We start from the raw sequence: 23,472 nt of genomic DNA, 5'->3' as shown, positions 1-23,472 counted from the left end.
AATTTGCGTGACCACGGCTGTCATTGGTTCAAAAGTGCCTCACAGGCAACACGATCAACCCTGCATTTCAGCGCTGTAATAACTCATAGCCAACTGCGATCATATATCAAGTTATCGTCATTGATTAATCTACTTGAAGGCTTCATGCTTGTTGCAGAAGTAATTTGTTTCAGGATGGTGTTAATTTTCTTTGCAACATTGGATCTAAAACTCGGCGTCGTATCGAAGCATTTAAAAACAGCCAACAAGTTTTAATAGATTGCCGGTTGGCTCAAGAACAGATCTTTAGCCACTGTCACCAGCTAATGGCCCGCAAATTAATGAAATGGGAAATCGACCTCAACGTCACTCTAAACAAAAGAAATAATCGCTTTAGATATGTACATCCTACAAATTAATTAAATTCGCAAGAACTGTAAATCCGAAAACATCATTTCTATCATCATTCTACGTATTTTTTATTTAAGGGCGAAATTTTTAATGCAAATGCTTTCTCACAGTGCCAAACATAAAAAACCTCGAAGACATCTTACGTAAAATCGTTCGTGAAATTCGACTGTGAAAACGCTAGAATCATTAGTTTCCAAGTTATTTTTTTTACCTGTTTAACAAGTTTATTTAATTTTTTCTGGGCTAATTTAAACTGATACACGTGACTAAATTTACAAGCTCAATTTAAAGTGGGCGATTATACCATCAAATAGGTATAATTGTAATCTGGTGCATTGATCGTCATCGAATCCTGTTTTAAAATAAGAGAACCCATTGTAACACCATTTTGTTACATTAAAAACAAACAGAAATTATTTCGATAAATCCTGCTACATAAATAATAGTTATTTATGGTATAAGTGGGTTATGTTAGATATACCTACGAGAGGTATGTGTAACCTACGAGGGCTTGCCCGAGTAGGTTATTACCTCGAGCAGGTAATATCTAATAACCCACGTATGCCATACAACGTTTTTTATCCAATATTCCCGGATTGTTATCTATTAAATCTGTTAAAAATAATCTGACGTTTCATATTGAGAAGTGCCAAACAGTTGTCAAAACTTCCTTACACAATTTTGACAGTGTCGAAGAATAAACAAATTTTCCACTGATTTGCCAGATTAGAAAATGAGAACTCGGTGGCCAACTCAAGGACAAGTGATCATAAACATGCAGCTTCTGGTTTGCAAGTCGTTGAGTCCAGAGAGATTCCTGAAATTCATTTTCACGAATTTTCTTTTATCCTGCAATGGGTTATGGATGGTAATAACCCACGCTGCTAATGGCAACGTGGGTGGGTGCTAATGGCAACGTGGGTTATATCAAACAGTCTAGTTATTGCTCAGTTTACTTAACAAAAACTAACAAGTAAAACAACATATTACTATTGAATATTGGATAAAATAATATTCGTTATTCTAATATTTCTTGGCACTATTTGAGTTAAGATCGAGCAGAGTCCATAAAGGAAACGATTCCTTTTCATTCAGTAAATTTCGTTATATATAAAAGTTTCACATTGTTATAGCATAGTGCATAAATACTGAGCGGGAAATTTCCTAAAATAGGTCAAGTCGATTGCCCGTAAAAATAAATGTTTACTCGGAAGTTTCAGCTAAAAAGAAAACACCATATCAAAAAATTATTGCTATTATTAGAAAGAATCTAAAAATACCTACCTTTAAAATGTAATGTTTCCAACTCGAGAAATAATACCCACGCTGATATGAATAATAAGTGACATAAAATTTTCTTTACGATAGGTAAGCCAAGTACAGCCGGTGCGTGTTTATAACAGATTTGTCCCCGTTGTAGCTACTAATTGCTATGAGTTATCGTTTAAAACATTTTTTGTAAGAATTTATATAAAACTGTAACCACATTGCTTTTTTATTAAAATGACTAGGCAACAATAATTTAATTTAATAAAAAATCAATTTTTACTTACCACTACTTACTACTAAATCCGTAAATTCAACCAGCTTCAAACAAAAGCTTATTCTCTAATTGCTTGTATAAAAAGTAACATTTTTATTATTTAGTCTGGTAATTTGAAATGCATGTCAGTAATTGAATCATTATCAAACCACTTTCAATCCAATATTGACTGAATTTTAGATAAGCATGACAATTAAACAGCCATATTTCAAACTATGTTCTAAATTATTCACACACCAGTCATTTCTAAATTTCAAAAGTTACGTGAATCAAACATTGATCTGAAATTAAACAATTTTTATAATCCCTTTAGGATATTCAAACATTTTTTGCAAGAATATCGACATTATTGCCAAGTTTAGTATAAATGTGTAACAAAATATTCAATATTTGTTTAGTAAATTTTCTTATTGTTAATTGTTTTCTTGTAAATCTTGGAACAATTGATGAGTAAAATAAAAAACATTAATCTAAAAAACAGAGATATTTACATATTATATGTATTCTAAATAAATATAGAAAAAAATTGTTTATAAAGGCGCTTGTAAGATGTTAATTTTTCAGGCCTGATGTTCTCGTGCGGTGGCAGGGAACTCAGTGTTGCCTGACATTATGAACTCTATTTCCGCGCGTTTTTATTGTGTTCCTTGAACAGGATGTTAAAAATCCACCTTTTGTTTCAGACATTCCAAAGTTCACGGGTCCCATTCTGAACGTAACGGTTCCGGTAGGTAGAGAAGCGGTCCTCGAGTGCGGCGTCGACAACTTATCAAATTTTAAGGTGAGCAGTAATCTCATGAATTTATCTCGCTAATTTGCTCCAACACCAGACGAAAAACCAGAGCTGAGCGCCTAATTAAAGAACGAAGTGGAAAAAAAGAGAGGAGGGAAGACAGTCGGTCGTGTCGTAAATTTAAAAAGTGCGCGAAGAACATTTCCTTAAATTAAAGTTATTTACCTGAGGAAGTGACGCAAGGCTACACAAAGACTGTTTCAGAGACCGTCAACTCCAATTCATTTAAAGAATTCCAAAAGTGTAAATTTTACTCTCAAAATGCGTAAAACTTCTGTTCTGAAAGCAAATGTATTTATTGCCAGATGTTAGAGTAATAGTTTGGTTAAATAGATGTTCCCGAGGTGGAAGTTCTTAATAGTTTATTACTCATATTAGGAAAAAGAAATCCAACTTGGGTCTTGATTCCCGCTAAACTTCTGACGATATAATGTGCATTCAACACAACAAAAATAATAAGATCAGGTTTTTTATAAAAATATGAATGATAAAATATAGATGTTAGACGGAAACCGTGGAAGGCATCGCTTTTGAACTGCATTTTTTTTCATGACCGGAATTTTCGTTGTTATACTGCCAACTATAACTGAAATAAATTTACATTATCAATAATGCTTTTTTATGGCAAAAGGATAACAAATCCTCAGTCCATCTATCTCAATAAAAGAAACAGATATTGCGTTTGAGGCCATTATCTCAATCATTTTAATAGACAGACGTGTGAAAGCCATTTTAAATCGCCACAATATATTCTATCGATGATAATCCAATACATCTCGCTTTGTATTCTCACAATGAGCATTATGCTTTTATGAGAGTAGTTAACGAGATAAAATGTTTTACTGTACAGAATTTAATAATAATTTCAACAATTATAACGATACTAAATTCATATAAATTTTGTATTGTGCTCGACGCTTTAGGTGTTATTCAACGGATACATGTTGGACAGTGTAAAATATTTTGTGTGGCTGTCCAAATTAATTAAGTACCTTTACAAATAACTACTACCAATTTAGTACATGTTGTTTACCAACTGGAATTATTTATGTGAACTAACGAAATTGATAGTTCCATAAAATTTGAGCCCATTCAAAAAATACAATCTTTTTTTATTTTTGTTTTATAAACAATTTAATTTTTTAAAAACTACCAACAAAGTTTGCTCTCTCTTTGTAACAAGTTGTAAATGCATGGAAATAAAGTAAATCAGATTTTAATACATTAACGCCTTTTGAAGTACCCCAGATCTGTTGTTTTTCCAGATTTCTGGCCCTTCAGATCCTATACTACATTTGGATTACAAGAAACAGCAAAAGTACTACGTAAGTAGTGATATTTGACAAAAAATGCTTCATTTTTAAAAACATCGCCCAATTTAATGTCAGAAAAGCAACAACCTGTTAAAATGAAGCATTCATCCATAAACATTAAATTCCAATTATTTTCTTTTTCTTTACACTTTTAAATAAGCCATGAGAGCACAGAAATTATTCAGATGTGTAATACTAATGAGATATTCCTCAGTTTGACTTGTCACCTCACAAAATTAGCTGCAAGGAAAATCCCCACGCAATATTGGATTTCAAAATGCATGTGTTAGACTTGTTGGAAATTGTGTTTATCGCCTCGCTTTATTGTAAATAGAGCAAAAAATTGCAGTTTGCTTAATTAAATTCAATACGGTTTTTATGGCTGCTTGATAGACGGTACACATATTTTTCTGTAAATACTCCGTTAGACATGTAAAATGGAGAAAATTGGAGGTAACAGCAAATGAGGTTTTACCAAACATCTATTATTTTCAATCTTCCAAAACCTTTTTGTAGAACAAAAACGTTTTTAATTACAATATTGTTTCCACATACAGTGTTTACTTATTTAAATTCAATTTAGTTTCCTTAATCATCTTTAAAAACTGACTGTTATTCCGACTAGAATGTAGAATGTTCTGATTTCATCAAATATACCAATTTATAAGGTGTTGAAAGCCAAACTTTCTCAATTTAATTACAAATAAAAAAACAGAAACAATTTTCTTGTGTCGTAAGCTCGCAATGTGTTAATCAAACAACACTGTGACACAAAATGAGTTAAAGAAACCATTTCCCGCTCTGTTATTAAAAATGCAACACGATACGAAGATGATAAATCTTTTACGATTTTGGCGCACGGACGAGGATTAACTCATGTATTGTCTTCCCGATTCCAGCGTGATATTTAAACCCTATGTATCTAAAACCTCGTTACGTTTAGAAGGGAAAGTATTTGGGGTTGGGGTGATTTTGTTTCACATTACGCATCGTTTATTTAGCAACCCCAAAGATTGATTTTGCGTCAAGATAAAAAATAATCTTCAGCGAAATAATTTAAACAAAGTCAAAGAAATTTGTAACAAGCTACTTAGTAATTAATTTTGAATTAAGTGTTAGACCTTTGGGGAAGTTTTGTCGTAACTGTAATGTTTGAAAAGTTTCATTTACATCGTCTTTATTTTTGTGCTGTGGGACTCGTGTCCCATAATCCCGAATTTATTCTTCGTTTTTAATTAAGGTTTTAAAACGGCTTATGTAAATTACACCTTGGTTCTTAAGTAGGTTTTGGCGAGAAACGGCACATCTATATCAACAGTTATTACAGGCGCTTATTTAATTAAATGCGCCGATCGTGGTTTAGTAAACGGTTGCTAATCCAACTAGGATTGCTAAATTGGTTTGTCCCAATTTCAGGTGGCGTGGTTGAGAGTGGACACACAAACTATTCTCACCATTCACAGTCACGTAATTACGAAGAATCATCGTATTGCGGTCACCCACAGCGAACACAGGACATGGTATCTTCATATACGAGACGTCCGAGAATCGGACAGGGGCTGGTACATGTGCCAGATAAACACCGATCCCATGAAAAGCCAAATTGGATATCTAGACGTCGTCGGTGAGTTACAGCTAAATTGCCAAATAACCAAACGAACCGATTTAATAAAGGTTTTATACGACAGCAATCGGACGATGGCTTGTTAAATTTCGACCAAAATCGGAATAAATAAATCCTCAAAGCTCAGTTTGTTAACGGTTACTTAAATTTCCTTCAAAGCAAAAAGCGATGATATTCCTTACTTTGGCGATTTCTACCGCAGGCTCAGCACTCTTCCCAAGTGTAAAAATAAATATACGTTCAAATTTCAACGTTTTTTTTTTTGAAAATTGCATGAAGAACCAATCTGAATTTAGTATTTAATATAATTAATTTTTTTGGCTCATTAGCTAAAATTAATAAGTGGAAATTTTTTGACACAAAAACTAGTAAATATTTCAAATACAGGGAGATTCTTAAATAGCCCGACAAAATTTTATCACAGCTTTCCAAGAATAAATGGAAATAATCTGTACCCTTTTTACGTTGATATTTTTTAGGGGCAAAACCCCCTTGATCCGTGCCACTTACGACGTTTATGAATTGTTGCAATGATCAAGTAGAGTTCCTATATTAGAAGCACCGCCTCCTTAATCAAATGTATCAATATCCCGCCTGGGCATTTCGTAAAAAAATGCATTGGAGCAGTGATTCCGATTTTTTCTTAGTTACGGGGGTTACTAAGGAAAAACTGAATAATTTTTAATTATTACGAAAAATAACGCAATTAATAAATGCTGGGAAGGAAGGATACAACAAAACTAGATACGCCAGGGAGAATTGATATTATGAGATTGAACCCTTTAAGCTAAAAAACTGGATTTGTCAAAAAAATTTCCCCAGATTAAAGCGCCAACGGGAATCACTTGAACTCAAAAAATGCCCAGGCGAGAAAAGGATTATTTCTATGGAGACGGCGATGATTAGAAGAGTTGGGACACTGAATGTCAATTTTCCAATTTTTCTTTTATATACGTCGGCTGACGTATAATAACAATAAAATTGGATACAAATCAGTGGCGTTTCGGTAAAACTTAACAAAAAGTCAAATAAATTTGTCAAATAAAAATTGACCTCTGTCCTTTGTCATTTTGACCAATTCTGCTGGGTCCTATTGTGTTAATACATAAAGAAACTGTGAGTTGTTTTCTGTGCCTCGTTGCTCCAATGCACGAGACAATGTAAGACAAGTGGAAGTTCTTTAAAACTAGCCAATTGGAGTGTGGGCGCCAAAAGTAAAATTTATCAAAAACAAAAGTGAAGCTTTCACATGATCAAGGACTATTATTCCGTTGTTTGGAGTGTTTTATTTTATCTACGTGAGGTCAGGTCAAGTCTTATATTTTCGTAAGTTTCAGGTTTTAAAACGTTTTCTGGAGACATTATCAAGTTTTTATTACTCATGGTAAATGCTGTATACAACAACTGTGTACACATAATTTTTCCCTGTCTGGCCGCATCTCAGTGTCCATTTATCTGCTACGTCCCTGACCAAATCTGACGTAAAATTATGTCAATTTGGAAATGGGACAAAATTTATAACCTTAAAATAATTTTTGAAATAAACTTGACATTAGTTGCTACGAAAAATTTTAATGAAAAAGGATAGAACGTATATACCTTATCCACATAATACAAAATTGGCTCGGTTTGACGTTCAGTGTCCCAACTCTTCAAATATAGGAACTCTATGATCAAGTACATTTTGATCAAATTAATACCATGGTTTCCACTACCTGGGCTAATACTATTTACGAACACATCAGTGGCGCACACTTTACCTCGAAAATAACATTAATAAATTTTATTTGGAGAACGGTTAAACAAAGAATTTTTTCAATATTTTTTCCAGCATGTTCTCATTTGATACTACCAAGGATAAAATTTTGTCGGTCTATTTAAGAATCACCCAGTATTTTGTAAAACTTTATTTTAAAGATCAAAAACTAAGACTTACTTACTTGAACTGGTGATGTCATGCAATTTTCACTCGAATACCCCTCGTGCATTAATTGAATCCGGAAATTTTTTCTCATGATTGACAAAAACGTGTAATTAGCGCTTGTGTTCCACTCGGGCTAATTAATGACGTTTTTGACAATCACTCAAAAAAAATTCCGGAAACAATGCACCCGGGATATTATGAGTGAATATTGCATTTTTACACTGAAACTATCAACTATAACTGGTGATCTGTGGCGGCTCGTCAGGGGAGGCAGAGAGGGCAGAGCCTTCCCAGTAAAAATAGAAGTTAAAAATAAAACAATTTACTAGAACTTTAAATTATTTTGACCAATTTTGAATCGTACATTACAATTTTTATATAATTTTAACGCTAATAATTTTTTATTTGTTCAAATGTTGATTTTTTTTGCTATAAATAATAGTGAACCAGTTTTAAATTAACCGCCACGAATGAGAGAGCACCTTATCAAGACTTAAATAATATTTATTTGTATTACAAGAAAGGAAAGTGCATTTTCTCTTCCCACAGGTGGAAGTTACTGCCCGAGATCTGTCTAATGAATCAATTACGATTTGTCGAGGGCAGTAATCACCCAGGGAGGAAAAGACACTGTCCTCCAATGTATACATATAATTTTTCCTACGATCCAGCAAGAAAGACTCCAACACTAACCATTTCTCTTAATATCCCAGTTTTGCTATTAAATCTAGCAGCATGTTTTTCAGTTTCTATGGGGGAGGTAAAATTTCAACCTTCCTGAGAGGTTATATATTTTTATTCACAATCACTAATGTAATATGCCGATTACTAACCTTTTAAAGGTTGGGAAACACATCATTAAATCTCATGAGGAGTAATAATATTACTTCTCTTGGTTACCCGCAACCAACCTTAAAATTACAAAGATACCGAGACTTTTTTCTTTCGAATTGTCAAGTTACAGATAATATTTTGCTAAATTAGTTTTCAATTACTTTTGTATCAGTTTCTTTTACTTCTAGGGGAGTACACTGCTCCATTTTGACGATTTTAAATCAGATTCACACATTATTTCAGTATTTTCTTTGACATTTCTGAAATGTCAAACATCATACGCCATTTGGATGGCCTACCAGGTTTGTACCTTAACTTTGTTAGAATTTTATTTTAGTCAAATTTTTGACTGAAAATAATGTAATTGTGAATAAAATAGCATACAAACCCCGGTGGTAATGGGGCATTACCCTTTCTGCTTTATCTTATACATAAGCACTCGGTTGTAATGTACTATTATTGTAATTTTTTACAGATGAGGGAGGTAATTGGCCACTTTAATTTCGAAATTAGGGTGGAAAAACTTACTTTTTCTTAGGGTCATAGGAAAATTAGTTATTAATAAAGTTTTGTAAATTCCTGGTATTATATTAAATAACGGTTAACTGGAAGCAAAACATAAAAAATATATTTTTTTGGCCATTTTCAGGTCTTGGCCCGGAAGCATGGTCTAAAACTGTGATATAACAACTTAAAAAAAATAAAATTAAGAGCATATGTATGAGTAGCAAATTACATCTCCAGGGTAAATAAAATATAGCCACAAATGTAGATTCGGCCTCGCAAATTGAAATTAATAAATTTAATAAATCGTTAAAAAAAATTACAAATTTTATATATTTTTTTGTTTGCTGTTAAAAGTTTTCAAAGCAAAGAAAAGAATAATCTTTTAGTCGTCAAATATATGGCACGTATATTTCAATTTTTGTATATAAAAAAAAGATCTGCCTCCTTTTAATAAAAGACTACGAGCCGCCACTGCTGGTGATTTTTTATTGAAACTATTAATTGCAAAAAAACAGCAGTAAGAGAAAAATTACCCGAATTAACCTAAAGTAGAATATACTCGAACTTTGTTTCACATGGCCGGAAGCAAAATAAAATTCTAGGAAATTCCACTAGAAATTTTTTGTTTAATAAACATAAGTATCAAATACCTTCTTAAATAATATAAAAGCAAATAGAAATGTAAATAAAAGCGATTTGATATTTACACAGTTAAAACACAGTGTCACAGTAAACATTGCTAAACATAATATTTGTGCTTATACTGTCATGATGTATATTTAGTCTTCAGTTAATTCAAATAATTCTCAATTAATTTCAAGTCGTGCTACCTACACATTAAAAAATAGTTTTAAAAGCACTTTTAACTCTCAAAGCTTATTTTTAGCTTTCATTTAAAACTACTTGTTAAGCAATTTAATCCTATAAGGGTATGAAAATGTGTAGTACTTTTTTATACCTTGAGATTGAAACTATAAAGCTCCTTGTTTCCATTCAAAATATGAAGTAGACTTTTTTAATAAACTTGATCTCTGCGTGTTGGAGGCACATATGTTATATTCTCACTCGTCGGAAAAAATTAGTGTAGGCAATACGTCATGATCCTTTTCTGTCATTTGCGCTCCAATGTAATAACCTTCCGATGAAATATCCAGACGAAATCGCACAGCCATCTATCCGTAAAAAAATTCAGGTCAGCTGGTTTACGAGTCTCCCAGGTCATAATTACGTCCATTTTATGCTTTTAGTTCCGCCAGACATCTTGGACTACCCGACGAGCACTGATATGGTAGTACGAGAAGGATCAAATGTGAGTTTACGATGTGCAGCCACCGGATCGCCGGAACCTACCATCGCTTGGAGGAGAGAAGGAGGAGAAAATATTCCTTTAGGAAATGGACAAGAAGGTACATACATGCATTATAACAAATCAGGGTATTAATGATCATGTGGATGCACTTAACAGGTGCCTGAAAATTTATAGCCGCAACTGGAGAGTTGTGAAATTGGAGTTTTTAGCTCCAGTTGTGGCTACAGATGAGGGATTTTATTGCAATTAATTATTCTCTGTGCTATTGATTTTTTATTATTAAAAATTCCTGTAACTGGTTTTACTCTTCAATGGGTTACATTGATAAAAAATTCACTTGTATTCAAAGAAAAGCGTAACACTGCTGTGTTCAATTTTGGCAATTTTTCGTTAATGTAAACGGGGCTTTTTCTGTTACTTGGTAATATTGAACTAAACAAAACTTCAATAATGAGTAACACATGTACCTATTGTTTAACAGAACTTAGCTTTTCTAGCTAAAGTAGCGTTCAGTTCCCAACCACAATTAATTTTAGATATAGAAATCTCAGATGAAATTCTCGTGCAACCAACCTAATCGACCAACCTTCTTTAGTTTTGTGACATTGCGAGCTTTTATCACGTCCGTATGCGGTTCTGCGGAGGCATTATGTTCAATGAAAAAAATGAGTTGTGTGAAAGACACATAAATTAGCAAATTCTAAAATTTTTAAAATTAGCCATAGAAACAGCTTGAAAATTATTCCATTTACACATATTTGGTGAAATAAGTGTACGCTTTTCTTTTGAATAGAATTGTATCTATGTACTAGGTGTTTAAATGTAAAACTAAACATTTTAAAATACGTACATTCGATTATTTTAAAGAAATGTAGAATCTCAAATTGCTTTTGATACTAGTTTGTTTAAAGCACATAAATATCCCATCCCATCCAGCTGCACATCACTCATAAAATAATAACAATTCAAAATGACGATCGATGTTATTTATTTATTCAGTTCATGTGTAAACAAAATGAGAACATTTTAAAATCCCCATCATAAAAATATATTTTTACGAAAATTATGAACATGTATACAGTTTTCAACCTTCATATTAATCGATTTGGTCATGTAACATTTGCACGTCGTCCATTCTTTACCATATGACTTTGCTTCCAACAGGGAATAAAATGGCGCTTTATTCCCTCGTTTTTGACTAATAATGTACCTAGTAGTTACTTTATTCACTCGGGAATAAGATAAATGAAATAGCGTTTATTCCTCTTAAAATAAACTGGAATTGAATGAATATTTTGAGCGTTTTTTGACATAAACAAATAAATTGATATCGATTTTTGCTTTTAAAATTGCAATTGAATGAAGTAAATATTTTGACAAATTATTTGACATTGTTTGACAAATAGACAAATTAATCATTTTTTATGTGCCATATTTACCACCTCGCTTGTAATATACTATTATAATTCTTTTATATCTTGTCATACGAATATATTACAGGCTGTACTATAAAAAACGCCCTAACCCATAATTTCATAGCTTTTGAAGACGCTATAATACTTTTTTTCCTCAAAGTTAAACAAACAATCGTTTGCTTGTCTTAGATAAAATGAATAAAAATGTTTTATTCTTTCCACAGCTTACTTTATTTAATTTAATTTTCAAATTGCCTAAAATCAAAAATTAACGATAAATAATAGTAAATGAGCTTGTTGAATGACAATTTTTTTGAAATTTTGAAAAAATTGAAATTGAAACATCCAAAATAATAAAATATACAGGGTGTTACTTTTAAAAACTGAAACTAATGTCACTTCCGATGAAACAGGAAGCATCTATGCCAAACAATAGATGACAAGAAACTGTTTAACTTTGTTCCAAAAAGTACTGTTATATCTTAAAAAATAATGGAGTTATGGCTTGGGGCCTCTTTTATAATACAGTCTGTATATGCAACTAATCTTACTTTCGGTTTATGTAATTTTTATCCTGATAGCTAGAGAGAAAATGACAACAAATCAAAATAATTTATTGAACTTATAACTATAAAAACACGTACTTCTGGCATTATTGCCCTTACAAAGTGCGCGCTCAAGCTTTTTCCCCTACTACCAATATGGATGGAGTGGTGTAGTCAATGTTTTGTTACATTCCATTAAGTAAATAACTAAATACACCATCGACTAACATTAACAATTAACACTAATATCTAAAACTAGGCAGATTATTTTAAAAAACTGCGTAAAACAAAGTTAATAAAAATACAAAAATCAAAAGACAACGTGGAAAACACGGACACAATGAGACGCCTATGGTATCAGTTCATTCGAAAAACAACTTTGGACTTACGCACTGATTACACATTTACGCGGGAGATTCAAAATAGGTCGTAAAAAGTGTTTGCAGCTTGACCAAGAACCTAACATTGTTGGTATAGGGCACGCTCCTTCCAGGTGTTTCTCCCTCCACGAACGTCAGTCATAATAACAATAAAGGGTGGCGTCCATTGACATTTTTTGAACTGACATAAATTTGATGTCCAAAATTCCGTGTCGGCAATTTATTAATTTAATCGGTTAGGAGGAAAATTTTGTATGCATCTCTGGAATAAACATTACTGTTAATTCCCTCGAAAGAAGATACCCTCGGGGCCTCGGCTTCTTTTGATCACCTCTGGGATTAAAATAGTTGTTTATTCTTATGATACATAAATAACTATTAGGTACTCATTGGAACATTTGATATTATCTAGTGATAGGTATACAGGGTGATTCATCTCAGCTCCGGTCTTCTGTAGCTCAGTTATTATTTAAGTGGGAATTTTGATATTTTGTAGACTTTATATATATTCTAGAGCGCATTTCAGGTAAATATTTTTGATTATACAGATAACCCAAAAATAAGTTACAATACAAACTAATGTTTTTTATAAATGAAACACCATATGTTTCTTGGCATTTTTGAATGTAGCTTTTAAATTCAATGTTTTTAAGTTAAACTTCTATTAGTCGAAATTGCTTAGTTTTTGAATTAAGTTGTTTTTTTGAGGAAAGGAGAGGAGAGGAAAGTACGAACTTTACGACTATAACATTTTTTTAATGTATTGCAGTCGAAAAGATAAAAAAATGTCGAAGTTTTATCATAGCTTTGGGGTTAACTGGTTGATTTTTGTATATGTGAATTATTGTAAATCTTGATTTTTAATAGATCAATATAGTTTGCAGTATGTAGATTTAAATTTTAACTTTTGATGTCTAGAATTGATAAATTAAAAAATATTTAATTTTAAATGTTAATGTAGCAACAATGCCTATCATTAAACTGAGCATTGTTGATACCAAATCAACCATAATAATTCCACCGCTGATCACTTATTTGGGATTCGTCCTGAAATTGTAAAAGCCGACATAAATATCGAAATTCAAATTGTTTTATTGTAAAAATAATAATAGATTTAGTGTAACATACGAGTAAAAGTGATTATTGAGTGATATTTATTTCATCCCTACTGCAAATGTGAACTTTTTGGCTATAAAATAGTAATTTTTTTTTATGTTTATAGTTAAGAATTTTTTTAGTTATTAATTGTAGACACTTAAAAATAAAAGTAAAACTTAATGTTTTTGGAAAGATCATTTTATAATCTTTGAGAAGCAAAAACAAAAAATAGAGTGTTCTATTTAAATTTTTTGGGTTATTTGACTATTAACAAACTTCAACATTTTTTTAACTTTCTGACTGCAATACATTTAAAAAATGTTATATAATCTTAAAGTTTACGGTGGTAATTTTTTTTAGCTGTCTTAACTTTTTTGCAAAAAAATTTTAAAAAGAGGATGTTTTCGCTCAGAAAACCAACTTAATTCAAAAACTAAGCAAAATCGACTAATTGAAATTAAAAGCTACATTAAAAAATGCCTAGAAACATATGGTGTTTCATTTAAAAAAAAAACATGTTTGTATCGTAATTTATTTTTGGACCACCTTGGATAATCAAAAATATTTTCCTGAAATGCGCTCTAGAATATAAATAAAGTCTACAAAATATCAAAAATCCCACTTAAATAATAACTGAGCTACAGAAGACCGGAGCTGAGATGAATCACCCTGTATAAAAATAAAAAAAATATACCTATAGGTATAATACAGTTTCCTTTTTTTCTACATTTTTTTTTGGATATGAGCTTAGATTAGATCAAGAAAAAGTTGTCATAGCACTTAAAAGCTTGAGTTTCATGTATTGTTTAAAATTTATATCTTCCATGCGGCTTAATATCGGGTTTGCGCACACGATGGATTAATCCGTCGCGTTTCGTAATATATGCGGAGCATAAACATAACAATGAATGTAAAGGCTGAACATAATGTATGCATGGTTGGTAACATAAACACGGATTCGTGCAACAATACAGACATTTGAGTGGAACGAGCGCGATGATTTAGGACCGGGGCCGGTGCGAGAGTTCCGGTCGGCCGGCCCGAAGTCGGCCGTTCCGCCCTTAGTCCACTCATTTACACCTCCTTCTCGCACCATTACGTTCTTGCGGCGGTGCTTCTTGGACGAGCTATTGTTTAGAGCATTCATTAAGATCGGCGATAATCGCCGCTGCCATAACTTACCAACTATACCAGCACGCCTTCTTGTTAATGAAGTACTTAGATAGCACAGCAGGAAAATTCTACTATTTAAATGAGTCATAAATAAACGGTTTTAAAATAGCTTAGAAATAGGGAAGGGTGCTGCTACACCCCCGATTCACATCTTTGTTTTCTCGTCTAATCTTGAAAAGGGCACGTGACAAAATACTTCGAGAATTCGTACCTATCGTATTGTATCACAGCCACTAATCAATTTCTCCACAATACGACCTTATGACCATCTTATTTTCATTTTCCATAAACATATTTAATGTGTATTACGCTATAAGAAATTCAAGAAAAGGCAGAGCTTGGGTTCTAACAAAAAAATTAAACATAAGACCCTTTTAACTCCAGATGGGCTATCTCCGAGACAATTATTACCGAATTATTTCGGTTCTTTATCTCATACTTCCTTGTAAAGAAAATGTCTTTTTCCGAATCCGATAAAGACTATAATAATCTCTTCTCTATACGCGATGACGCTCTCAATTTATACAACACCCAACACTCTAAAAAGTCTTAAAGCACAAGGAATACACACAATGGTATTGTTTATATGGAAAAGAACAACAGTTGTTTTAAATTTGTGTAAACGATACGTGGGTGCATAATGATGATGTTTGATCAATATAAAACGTACATACATACTACAAAAACGTAATGATTATACAATAGGACAAAAATTTCACTATTAATTAATATGTCCATCTTTATTTCTTCACAAAATAATGAGCAGTGTAATAAATTGTACTTATTGTTTATTTCTTTCTTATTATTACCAATACCAAAAAAAAATCATAATTAATACGCATCTTTTGTTTAATTAAGTAGGTACCTCAAAAGAAAGGTGTGATTTAAAACAAATTTACTTTAGTGGATCAGGAGAAATTGTATGAGGCATTGTAATAAGATGAGAGACTAATAAATTATAAGGAAAACAATAGATCTAATAAAACTGCCTGCCACAGGACATTGCTTCCTGAATCAGTCCAAACAGGGTAGGTTTATTAATAAATTCAGCTCTTGTCCATGAAACTGGCTATTTAACCGTAACCCTAGACATTACTAAAACATTTCGTTATCATTTAAAAGCTACATAACTTGTCACTTCAAGTACGAAATAATTGCAACACTCTCCAGGATTGATTATCTCAATCACAAAGTGTAAACATTAAAAATTAGATCAGAATTATTGTGAACTATTGTAACAATTAATGACAAAGTTAAAACGGAGCTTTCAAAGTGATGCTTGAAATCAAATGTGTTGAAGTTTACAACTCAATATATGCGGTAATTTTATTTCGCAACAATGCTTAATAAGTAATAATGTTCTAAACTCTACAGGGTCATATATAATAACGACCCAAACCGATTCTCAGACACAACACAAAATACAAGGTGATTCACGAGGAATAATGAGCCTGACCAAATTCTCGATGCAACCACCATTACTCTTCGCAAGTTATTTTGCGACAACTGTAATGTTGGTTGCATCGAAAATTTGGTCAGGCTCATTATTACTCGTGAATCACCCTATATAACTTGACTTTTGATGCGTTTACAAAATTTAAATTATTAATTTTAAATCAAAGTGATTGTTGATATCAATTGTGTCATCAAGTATCATCAATTCCACTTTTTTTCCTTTGAATTTAAAATGTACCTACTCAAACGACAAAAAAACTAACATGATTTTGATATATGGAGAATGCCAGAAAAATGTTGAGGCTAAAGCTGTACCGTCAAAAGTACACCACAGGACGCAAAGTTATAAAATCTGTCAAAGCTATCGCAGATGTCTATGTTTATGACTTTAAAAAATTTCAAACAGTACATCAAGTAACGCATAGTGGCATCTAAAAATGTTTCGGGGTTGCGTCTGAAAATCGGTCAGGGTCTTTATTATATGTGACTCAGCCTGTATATGTCGTTATATGTATGAAGAAACTTTCATCCTACCTATCTCGAACGATTCCGCAGAAATGTAATTACAATTAATGATCACACAGACTGTGTTTCTGTATATGTAAAAGCGTGTTATATAGCTATCCAATTGGCTAAGAGCTCGCGCTGCTTTGATCCTTTGAAGTCGACTCAAACAAACGTCAGGCATCCGTACATCGGTTAAGTGCATTCATTCACTATGCGAATCAACACAACCAAAAGCCAACTGAAACACCAGCGAATCCTGAAATTAATACATGCTGAACATGTGAAAAAAGTTTGGACTCACAATTTAAATCCGATCACTGCTAGACATGAAATTTGCAGAATTAACTCGATTCACAATAGACCTGCACTCATGTGCCCTTCAAAAAATAGTATGTAGGTACTTGAAAATTTCCAGGTTGAAAAATTTGTGGTTATTCCCGGCCGGAAATTTGCCGGTTGTTAATCGGTGGTAAAATCGTCAGTTTCTTTCTAACTCTTTTTTAATTAAAATTTAAATGGTAGCCGGTAATTTATCGTTGTAATTTATAGCAGAACTGCCAAGGCGATAACAAGATAATATTTTAACACTTTACAATTGCGTGAGGGTTAAGTTGCGTGCACGTACGTGCGTGTACTGCCCACCAATTACACACATGCTCGTATATCAAAATGACACCATCACTTCAATCATCACTAACCCTTAACTGAAGAGGCAAGTATCAGTCGGATATAATTTTTCCTAACCACGTCATTAGCCACCACGGCTAAAGGAAATCTACAATTTCTAATTTATTTCGTGCAATATACACCTAAAGCTCGATAAAAGCCCTTAAATTTTATTGAAATGCTCATCTAATTATTGAAACGTCGGTAGTTTGGAGTCGATTGCAATCTAAATGGCATTTCGATAAGAGTCTTATCTACAATTCCACTCCAATGAATATGTAATAATGTGTTGTTTCTTGCAGTTCCCAGCATCGACGGAACAACCTTCAACATAAGTAAAGTGAATAGGCTCCACATGGGCCCCTATTTATGTATAGCCTCCAACGGAGTCCCGCCATCTGTTAGCAAACGGATCATGCTGAGAGTGCATTGTAAGTCTATCGGAAAAAAATAAAGAAGTTTTGTTGAAACTTCTTGTTTCCAGTTCCGCCAATGATCTGGATACAAAATCAACTAGTCGGAGCTATGGAGGGCCAGCAAATAACTTTAGAGTGCCACTCGGAAGCGTATCCGAGATCCATTAATTACTGGACTATGGATGATGGCAACATTATTTCAGAAGGTAATATTTCACGTGCGTCGGCCGTGTCGATGACCGTAATCTGTTGTTGATTAGCGATGATTCATTATTAATGAACAAAATATTGAAATTCTTTTTCCCTTCCCCGGGCAAGACTTTAACAAATATCCAGAGGTTCAAATGAAATAAGAAATAAGAGAATAATGTACAAATTGGTAAAACAAAATTTCTAGTTTTAATTTAGATTTCATTTAGATGAATAAATAAAGAGTTATTTCGGGCCAGATGTAGAAGCTTATTTTTATAATAAAATCGACTCTGGCACAACTTCAAAGCAAATCGCTTATTATTTAAAGCGAGTTTGCGGAATCAAAGCTGATGATTCCCCAGGCAAAAGGAGTAAAAGGCAAAAAGTCACCATCAGAGACAATTTTCAAATCAAAAGCTCTGTCAGAGATATCTTATTTAACAAGAGTGTTTTATTCAAACAACATCCGACAAAACACGAACTTTAAACGAAAGCAAATTACAAAAGACCAACTGTATCCGCAAAATCATGCATTCAATGCTCGATAATAATGCTCAATCGAAATTGTTTGGTAACATTATTCAGAGTAGAGAAAATAAATTTCCAGTGGTTTGAGTCAATTCGTAGAATTATTCAGCTTTTAAGAAAATAGTCTCGGTATCAAGCAATTTCAGTCGCGGAGCGTCAATGCGAATTATTATATTCTACTGATCTCACGTGATTTAGGTGGAAACTTCACCAATTATTAACGTTTCTGTAGCTATAGATCGCTTACGCCATTGATCAAAAAAAGTAAACCACTACACCCAAGTTGGTTTGTGCGGGAAAGCCCAATTAGTGTTGCTTAACGTGATAAATATTTTGTTAAACACATCCCATAATTTGTCACGTGATGAAGCGTTTTAGAGGAGCAGGTAGCTCGGCAAACATGAAAAGGGTTCGGTAATTCCTGCAACACCTAATATGTTACACAAGCAAATCTCACAGTAAACAAGAGAATATCTTGTTATTATCCCAGATTTAGAAGGCAAAACGCTGCAATGTTAACGGTAATCATTTTTCCACGTCTCCAAACACCACACTAATGACTAGCATATCTGTGAAAGTGGACACGCGACTCGCTTTTAAACTAAAACGTTCAACATCGTTCAGGTGTTATCACACGGTCAAAGTTTCTACTAAAGTCTAGCTTATATCTAATACGAAAAGCGCTATCGTGTGGTGTCTTCAAATTATTGCTCTCAAGCTCGGCTCCAAAATTAAATTCGCTGCGAGTACCTACATCATAACACTTACTGGGAACGAACTACCACTAGATATTTATCGTTTTAATTATTATTACCTACAATGAATACTCCCAAACTAACTATTTTCTTGAACAGTTATGGTAATCTTTCCAAATCACTTTACTACAGAAATTCGGTTCTTCATCGTCTCAAGCACGTACCACTTTTTGATGCTTGTTAAGCAAGATAATTTTGAAATAGCATGGATACAATAAGAAATTTTGAAATAGACTATTCGCAGACCTGGAAATCTTGTTCGGTCAGATATAATCTGTCGCGATTTTTCCGTGAAATTGTCCCAAAATTGGCCATCGTCTATCAAGATGAAGTAGCTCTCAAATGAGAAAAATCGTTTATGATTTCCAAGAAAATCTCAACGAGAATTTGTATCGCATCGAGGAAACGACCGTTTCAAACCGCGTCCGAAAAAATATGGCACTTATTGGCAATGACGCTCTCGACCCACTATCACCTCCATTATTCTGTAAATGTGGAAGAATTTCGATGTGAATTGCTGGCATGAATATTTCAAACGATTGAGCGACATCATCATTAATGAACAATTCATACGAAGCAATTGGAAATTTAAGGATATATCTGAGATTCAGCAAACGTTTCTTGGATGATCTTTAAGTGCAATCAAGACACCAACTTAGAAGCGACCTCAAAACTTTGCGGCAATACATCGGCCACTTAACAATATTCATTTAGACTGCATGTGAGCAGCTACCGTACCATAAATAACACAACTTTGATAAGAGGGCTTGAAGCAACTTTGATCATATATTAAGAATATGTCGAGAGTAATCTATTTATCAAACTTCGTGCAATTTACGTTTGATTTAGAGACCAGAATCCGCAATATTTTTACCTGTATCGTTTTTTCGTTGCAGGAGCGAAATATGAACCGGTGTTAGTCGATAACGCCTACAAGGTGCACATGAAGTTGACCATTCGATCCGTGAGTTTCGCTGATTATGGATCATATAAATGTGTGGCGAAAAACTCACTTGGAGAAACAGATGGAACCATAAAGCTTTATCGTAAGTATAATTTCTTTGTTCATGCCTTTTTTATTTATCTTTCTAAATCTCACAATACTTTTATCATAACATATTTACAACATTTTACGACTTTCTTGTGCGAAACACGACCAAAATAATAATAATAATAACAATAATAATAATAATCCGATACGATAGTCCTACTGTCGCTCCAAAAGCTCGTTTCACGATTGAAATTGCACCGCCTTCGAATTTTTTTACACTGTTTTCATATCGGACGTTATGTTTTCTAAATAATATAACGGCTTTTCACAATTCAACAATTTTTCACAATTAAGTTAATATGTATCAAAATAGATTTGTAGAACTCCATGTTTGAAAAAGCTTTGAAACGATAGGGTTTAAATCATTGACTTTCTGAAAGCAAATTTGATCTGACATAAAAAAAAATCAATACGTTCTACTACATATGACTTTAATCTCGGCATTTAGAAGTAAAAATCTGAAAGATTAAAGCTCTTTATATCCAGAAAAAGAGTAATAAAATCTATTTGCAAAACACAACAAAAACTTTTATCCCGCTTTAAACTAATGTAAAAGTTTAGTTTTAAAGTCTAATTTCTAGGGATGATTTTTGAAACTCGAGCACATTATTTCAGTGGGAGCGCAAAATGCTGTCAATTATATTTTTCTTCCTTCATTTGCAGTCTCGTAACGTATGAAAAGGGTGGCCTTTCAATTCATTAATTTTGTTTTCGTTTCACGGTTATACTCGTACATATGGCATGTTGCGAGGGTGACTTCTATCCATTTTAATCTATGGAAATGGAAGCTTTCATGCTGTTTTTTGCAACAGAGGAGGGGACTTATCATCCCCTGCAGTTATAATTAAGAAACTGAAAGCATCTTCCAATGCAAACAAAAATAACTTGAAAGCTGTTACTTGTAATCCTACTTCCTTTTCCAGTTCAATACGTCTTGTGAATTGGCATAAAGACGAGAAATGTACTAATTAGGAAATTTTGAAGGTGGAGCGGTTTTAAAGCTGGTTTGTGTTTTTTTTTATGGTAATAGCGCAAATAAGTTGCTCTTTTTACAAAAAAAAAATTGTTGATATTAATGTAGATACGTTACAGCTTTAAAAAAAATAATTAAAATGAGCGTGGTTGAAACGAAACCAATTAGATAATCTTTCGTGATTACAGAATTTAAACAGCAAATGATTGTTTGGTAACACAAGTCGGCGTCGCTTATTGATGTAGGTAATTGGAGCTTAAAAGCTAAATTACAAATTAATATTAAACATTAGAGAGACAAGATCATCAGTAAATCCCCCATTCGTTACCCGTCACACGCAAGTTCTCTTGAAACATCTAAAGGCGGCAAATCCTGTGATCCACGTGCGAAAGCTCCGTTCAAATATCATCTGCTGATCATCTCGGCGAATTCACTACAATGATAATTCATGCCTCTGATAAGATGCTATGCATGTACCTGACATGTGGAAAATTCTTTTCCTGCACCCCTCCACCGCTTTTCACATCACTGCGATGACAGACGCCGAGAGTCGCACACACAATGCCTTCTACTAAATCGTACATTCGATTTCTATGAGTCCCTTTATCAGATTGATGGCGAAGCATACCTGACTTGAAAGACTCTAACGGTGTTCCCTTCATAAAAAACGGAATGGCAAAGGAAAAAACTCGATGTCCGTTTTGGAATTATGAAAAGAAACTACTCTGACCAGCATAAGCACACAATTAACAAGGGGAAGTTTTTGAAAAGAATTCGACATTAATCTACGTCAAAAGTCGCTTTGAAGAATTTGCTTATAAAGTCAATTATAATTTGCTTCAAAAACACATAACAAATTTCTTTAATAGGAACGAGATGAAAATACGCCAAATTGGTCGATTTTAAAATTTTTGAGGCAAAATCTTACACAACCACCATGTTTGCAAAAGAAACATTATTTCACTTATACAGGCTGTTCCGTTTTAATTGTTACAAATTTAAACAGGTGATACAATATTCAATTTTAAGACGAAAATTTCCTTTGAACATGTATCAAAAAATGTTATGTAAGCGAGCTACAACCCCTGAAAGAGATGCGTTTTTTCATGGGGTTTTCCCACCATTGCAGAATAATAAAATTACAAATGTTGGTACAGTCGGTAACCTTTAAATACCTGAACAATTAAATGTTATTGTTTATTCATTGTTTTAGTTCTACGATAAAAATTAAGTAGGTTTTTACCACAAGATTATAAATTAGTGAAGGTCATCAAGGCAAACTTTGATGTCACGGTGTTCATTACAATTACTAAAGATGAGGAAGAAATTCGGTTACAAATAATATAATACAACACAAAGTATATTGTGTAAAATTATTATAGTTTTTCTCCTAAAACAATTAAAAAAATACCCTACAAATACAGGGCTGCTGATAAATTATTTATTAGTGCCACCTTTAAAGCAACCACTTAAAAAAAATTCTTTTTAATATTTTAATAAAGAAATAATTTTAAGTTTACAACTTGTGAGCGGTCTATATATATTAGCTTTTAGGGCCTAACAAATTGTTAATTGTTAATTGTAATAATCTCTCGACTTAGGATTTAAACTTTAAACTTATGAAACTTTGAGTACCACTTTACATCAGCGCGAACTTATAAATCCGATTCTTTTAGTCAGCTGATCTCCAGTAAAGTATAATAAATAAATACCTCTTCTAAAACATTAAGAGATAATAATCAATTTTCAGACATTCCATCACCGTCGACGCAAAAAACTACAACTTCAACAACAGTGGTTCCTATCAACTTATCACTTGAAAAAGGTAACAACTTAACCTATCCAAAAACACTTACGACTCTCTTTTTCAAAGTAGACACGTCAAAACAACACAGCCGACCAAAGGAACCGGCCCCAGACCCCGGCACCAATGAAATATTTGATCCTGAAACAACAAAAGAAAGAGGTAAATGTGCGAGACACGCTCGAATTTATGTCTGTTTTTCTTTCTCCTTTGCACCGTTTCACTTGGCATTATGTCCTTTTTATTTGCTTGTAAATGCTAGAAGGACGTGTAGAAA

At 33.0% G+C, this 23,472-nt stretch overlaps 1 protein-coding gene across 3 annotated transcripts in view; it reads left to right on the top strand.

Moving 5' to 3' along the window:
- LOC123007293 (neurotrimin-like) overlaps positions 1–23,472 on the top strand; it is a 54,960-nt gene that overhangs the window by 30,853 nt on the left and 635 nt on the right. Inside the window, exons 2-10 of one of the 3 annotated variants that reach the window (XM_044402508.1) lie at positions 2,617–2,714; positions 3,992–4,051; positions 5,456–5,663; positions 10,176–10,334; positions 17,779–17,907; positions 17,961–18,098; positions 20,264–20,413; positions 23,142–23,216; positions 23,268–23,357. In XM_044402508.1, coding sequence (XP_044258443.1) covers positions 2,617–2,714; positions 3,992–4,051; positions 5,456–5,663; positions 10,176–10,334; positions 17,779–17,907; positions 17,961–18,098; positions 20,264–20,413; positions 23,142–23,216; positions 23,268–23,357 — 1,107 coding nt within the window. Of the gene's footprint in view, positions 1–2,616; positions 2,715–3,991; positions 4,052–5,455; positions 5,664–10,175; positions 10,335–17,778; positions 17,908–17,960; positions 18,099–20,263; positions 20,414–23,141; positions 23,217–23,264; positions 23,358–23,472 lie in introns of all 3 variants that reach the window. The other 2 variants (XM_044402507.1, XM_044402509.1) reach the window with 2 other exon arrangements.

This window comes from Tribolium madens, unplaced genomic scaffold (assembly GCF_015345945.1).
Source record: "Tribolium madens isolate multiple individuals breed KSU strain unplaced genomic scaffold, Tmad_KSU_1.1 Scaffold_3;HRSCAF=73;Tcas5.2_LG2, whole genome shotgun sequence".
In the NCBI taxonomy this organism is placed as follows: Eukaryota; Metazoa; Arthropoda; class Insecta; order Coleoptera; family Tenebrionidae; genus Tribolium; species Tribolium madens.
The sequence above is the reverse complement of the archived record's forward strand: the minus strand, read 5'-3'. Positions and strand labels throughout refer to the sequence as shown.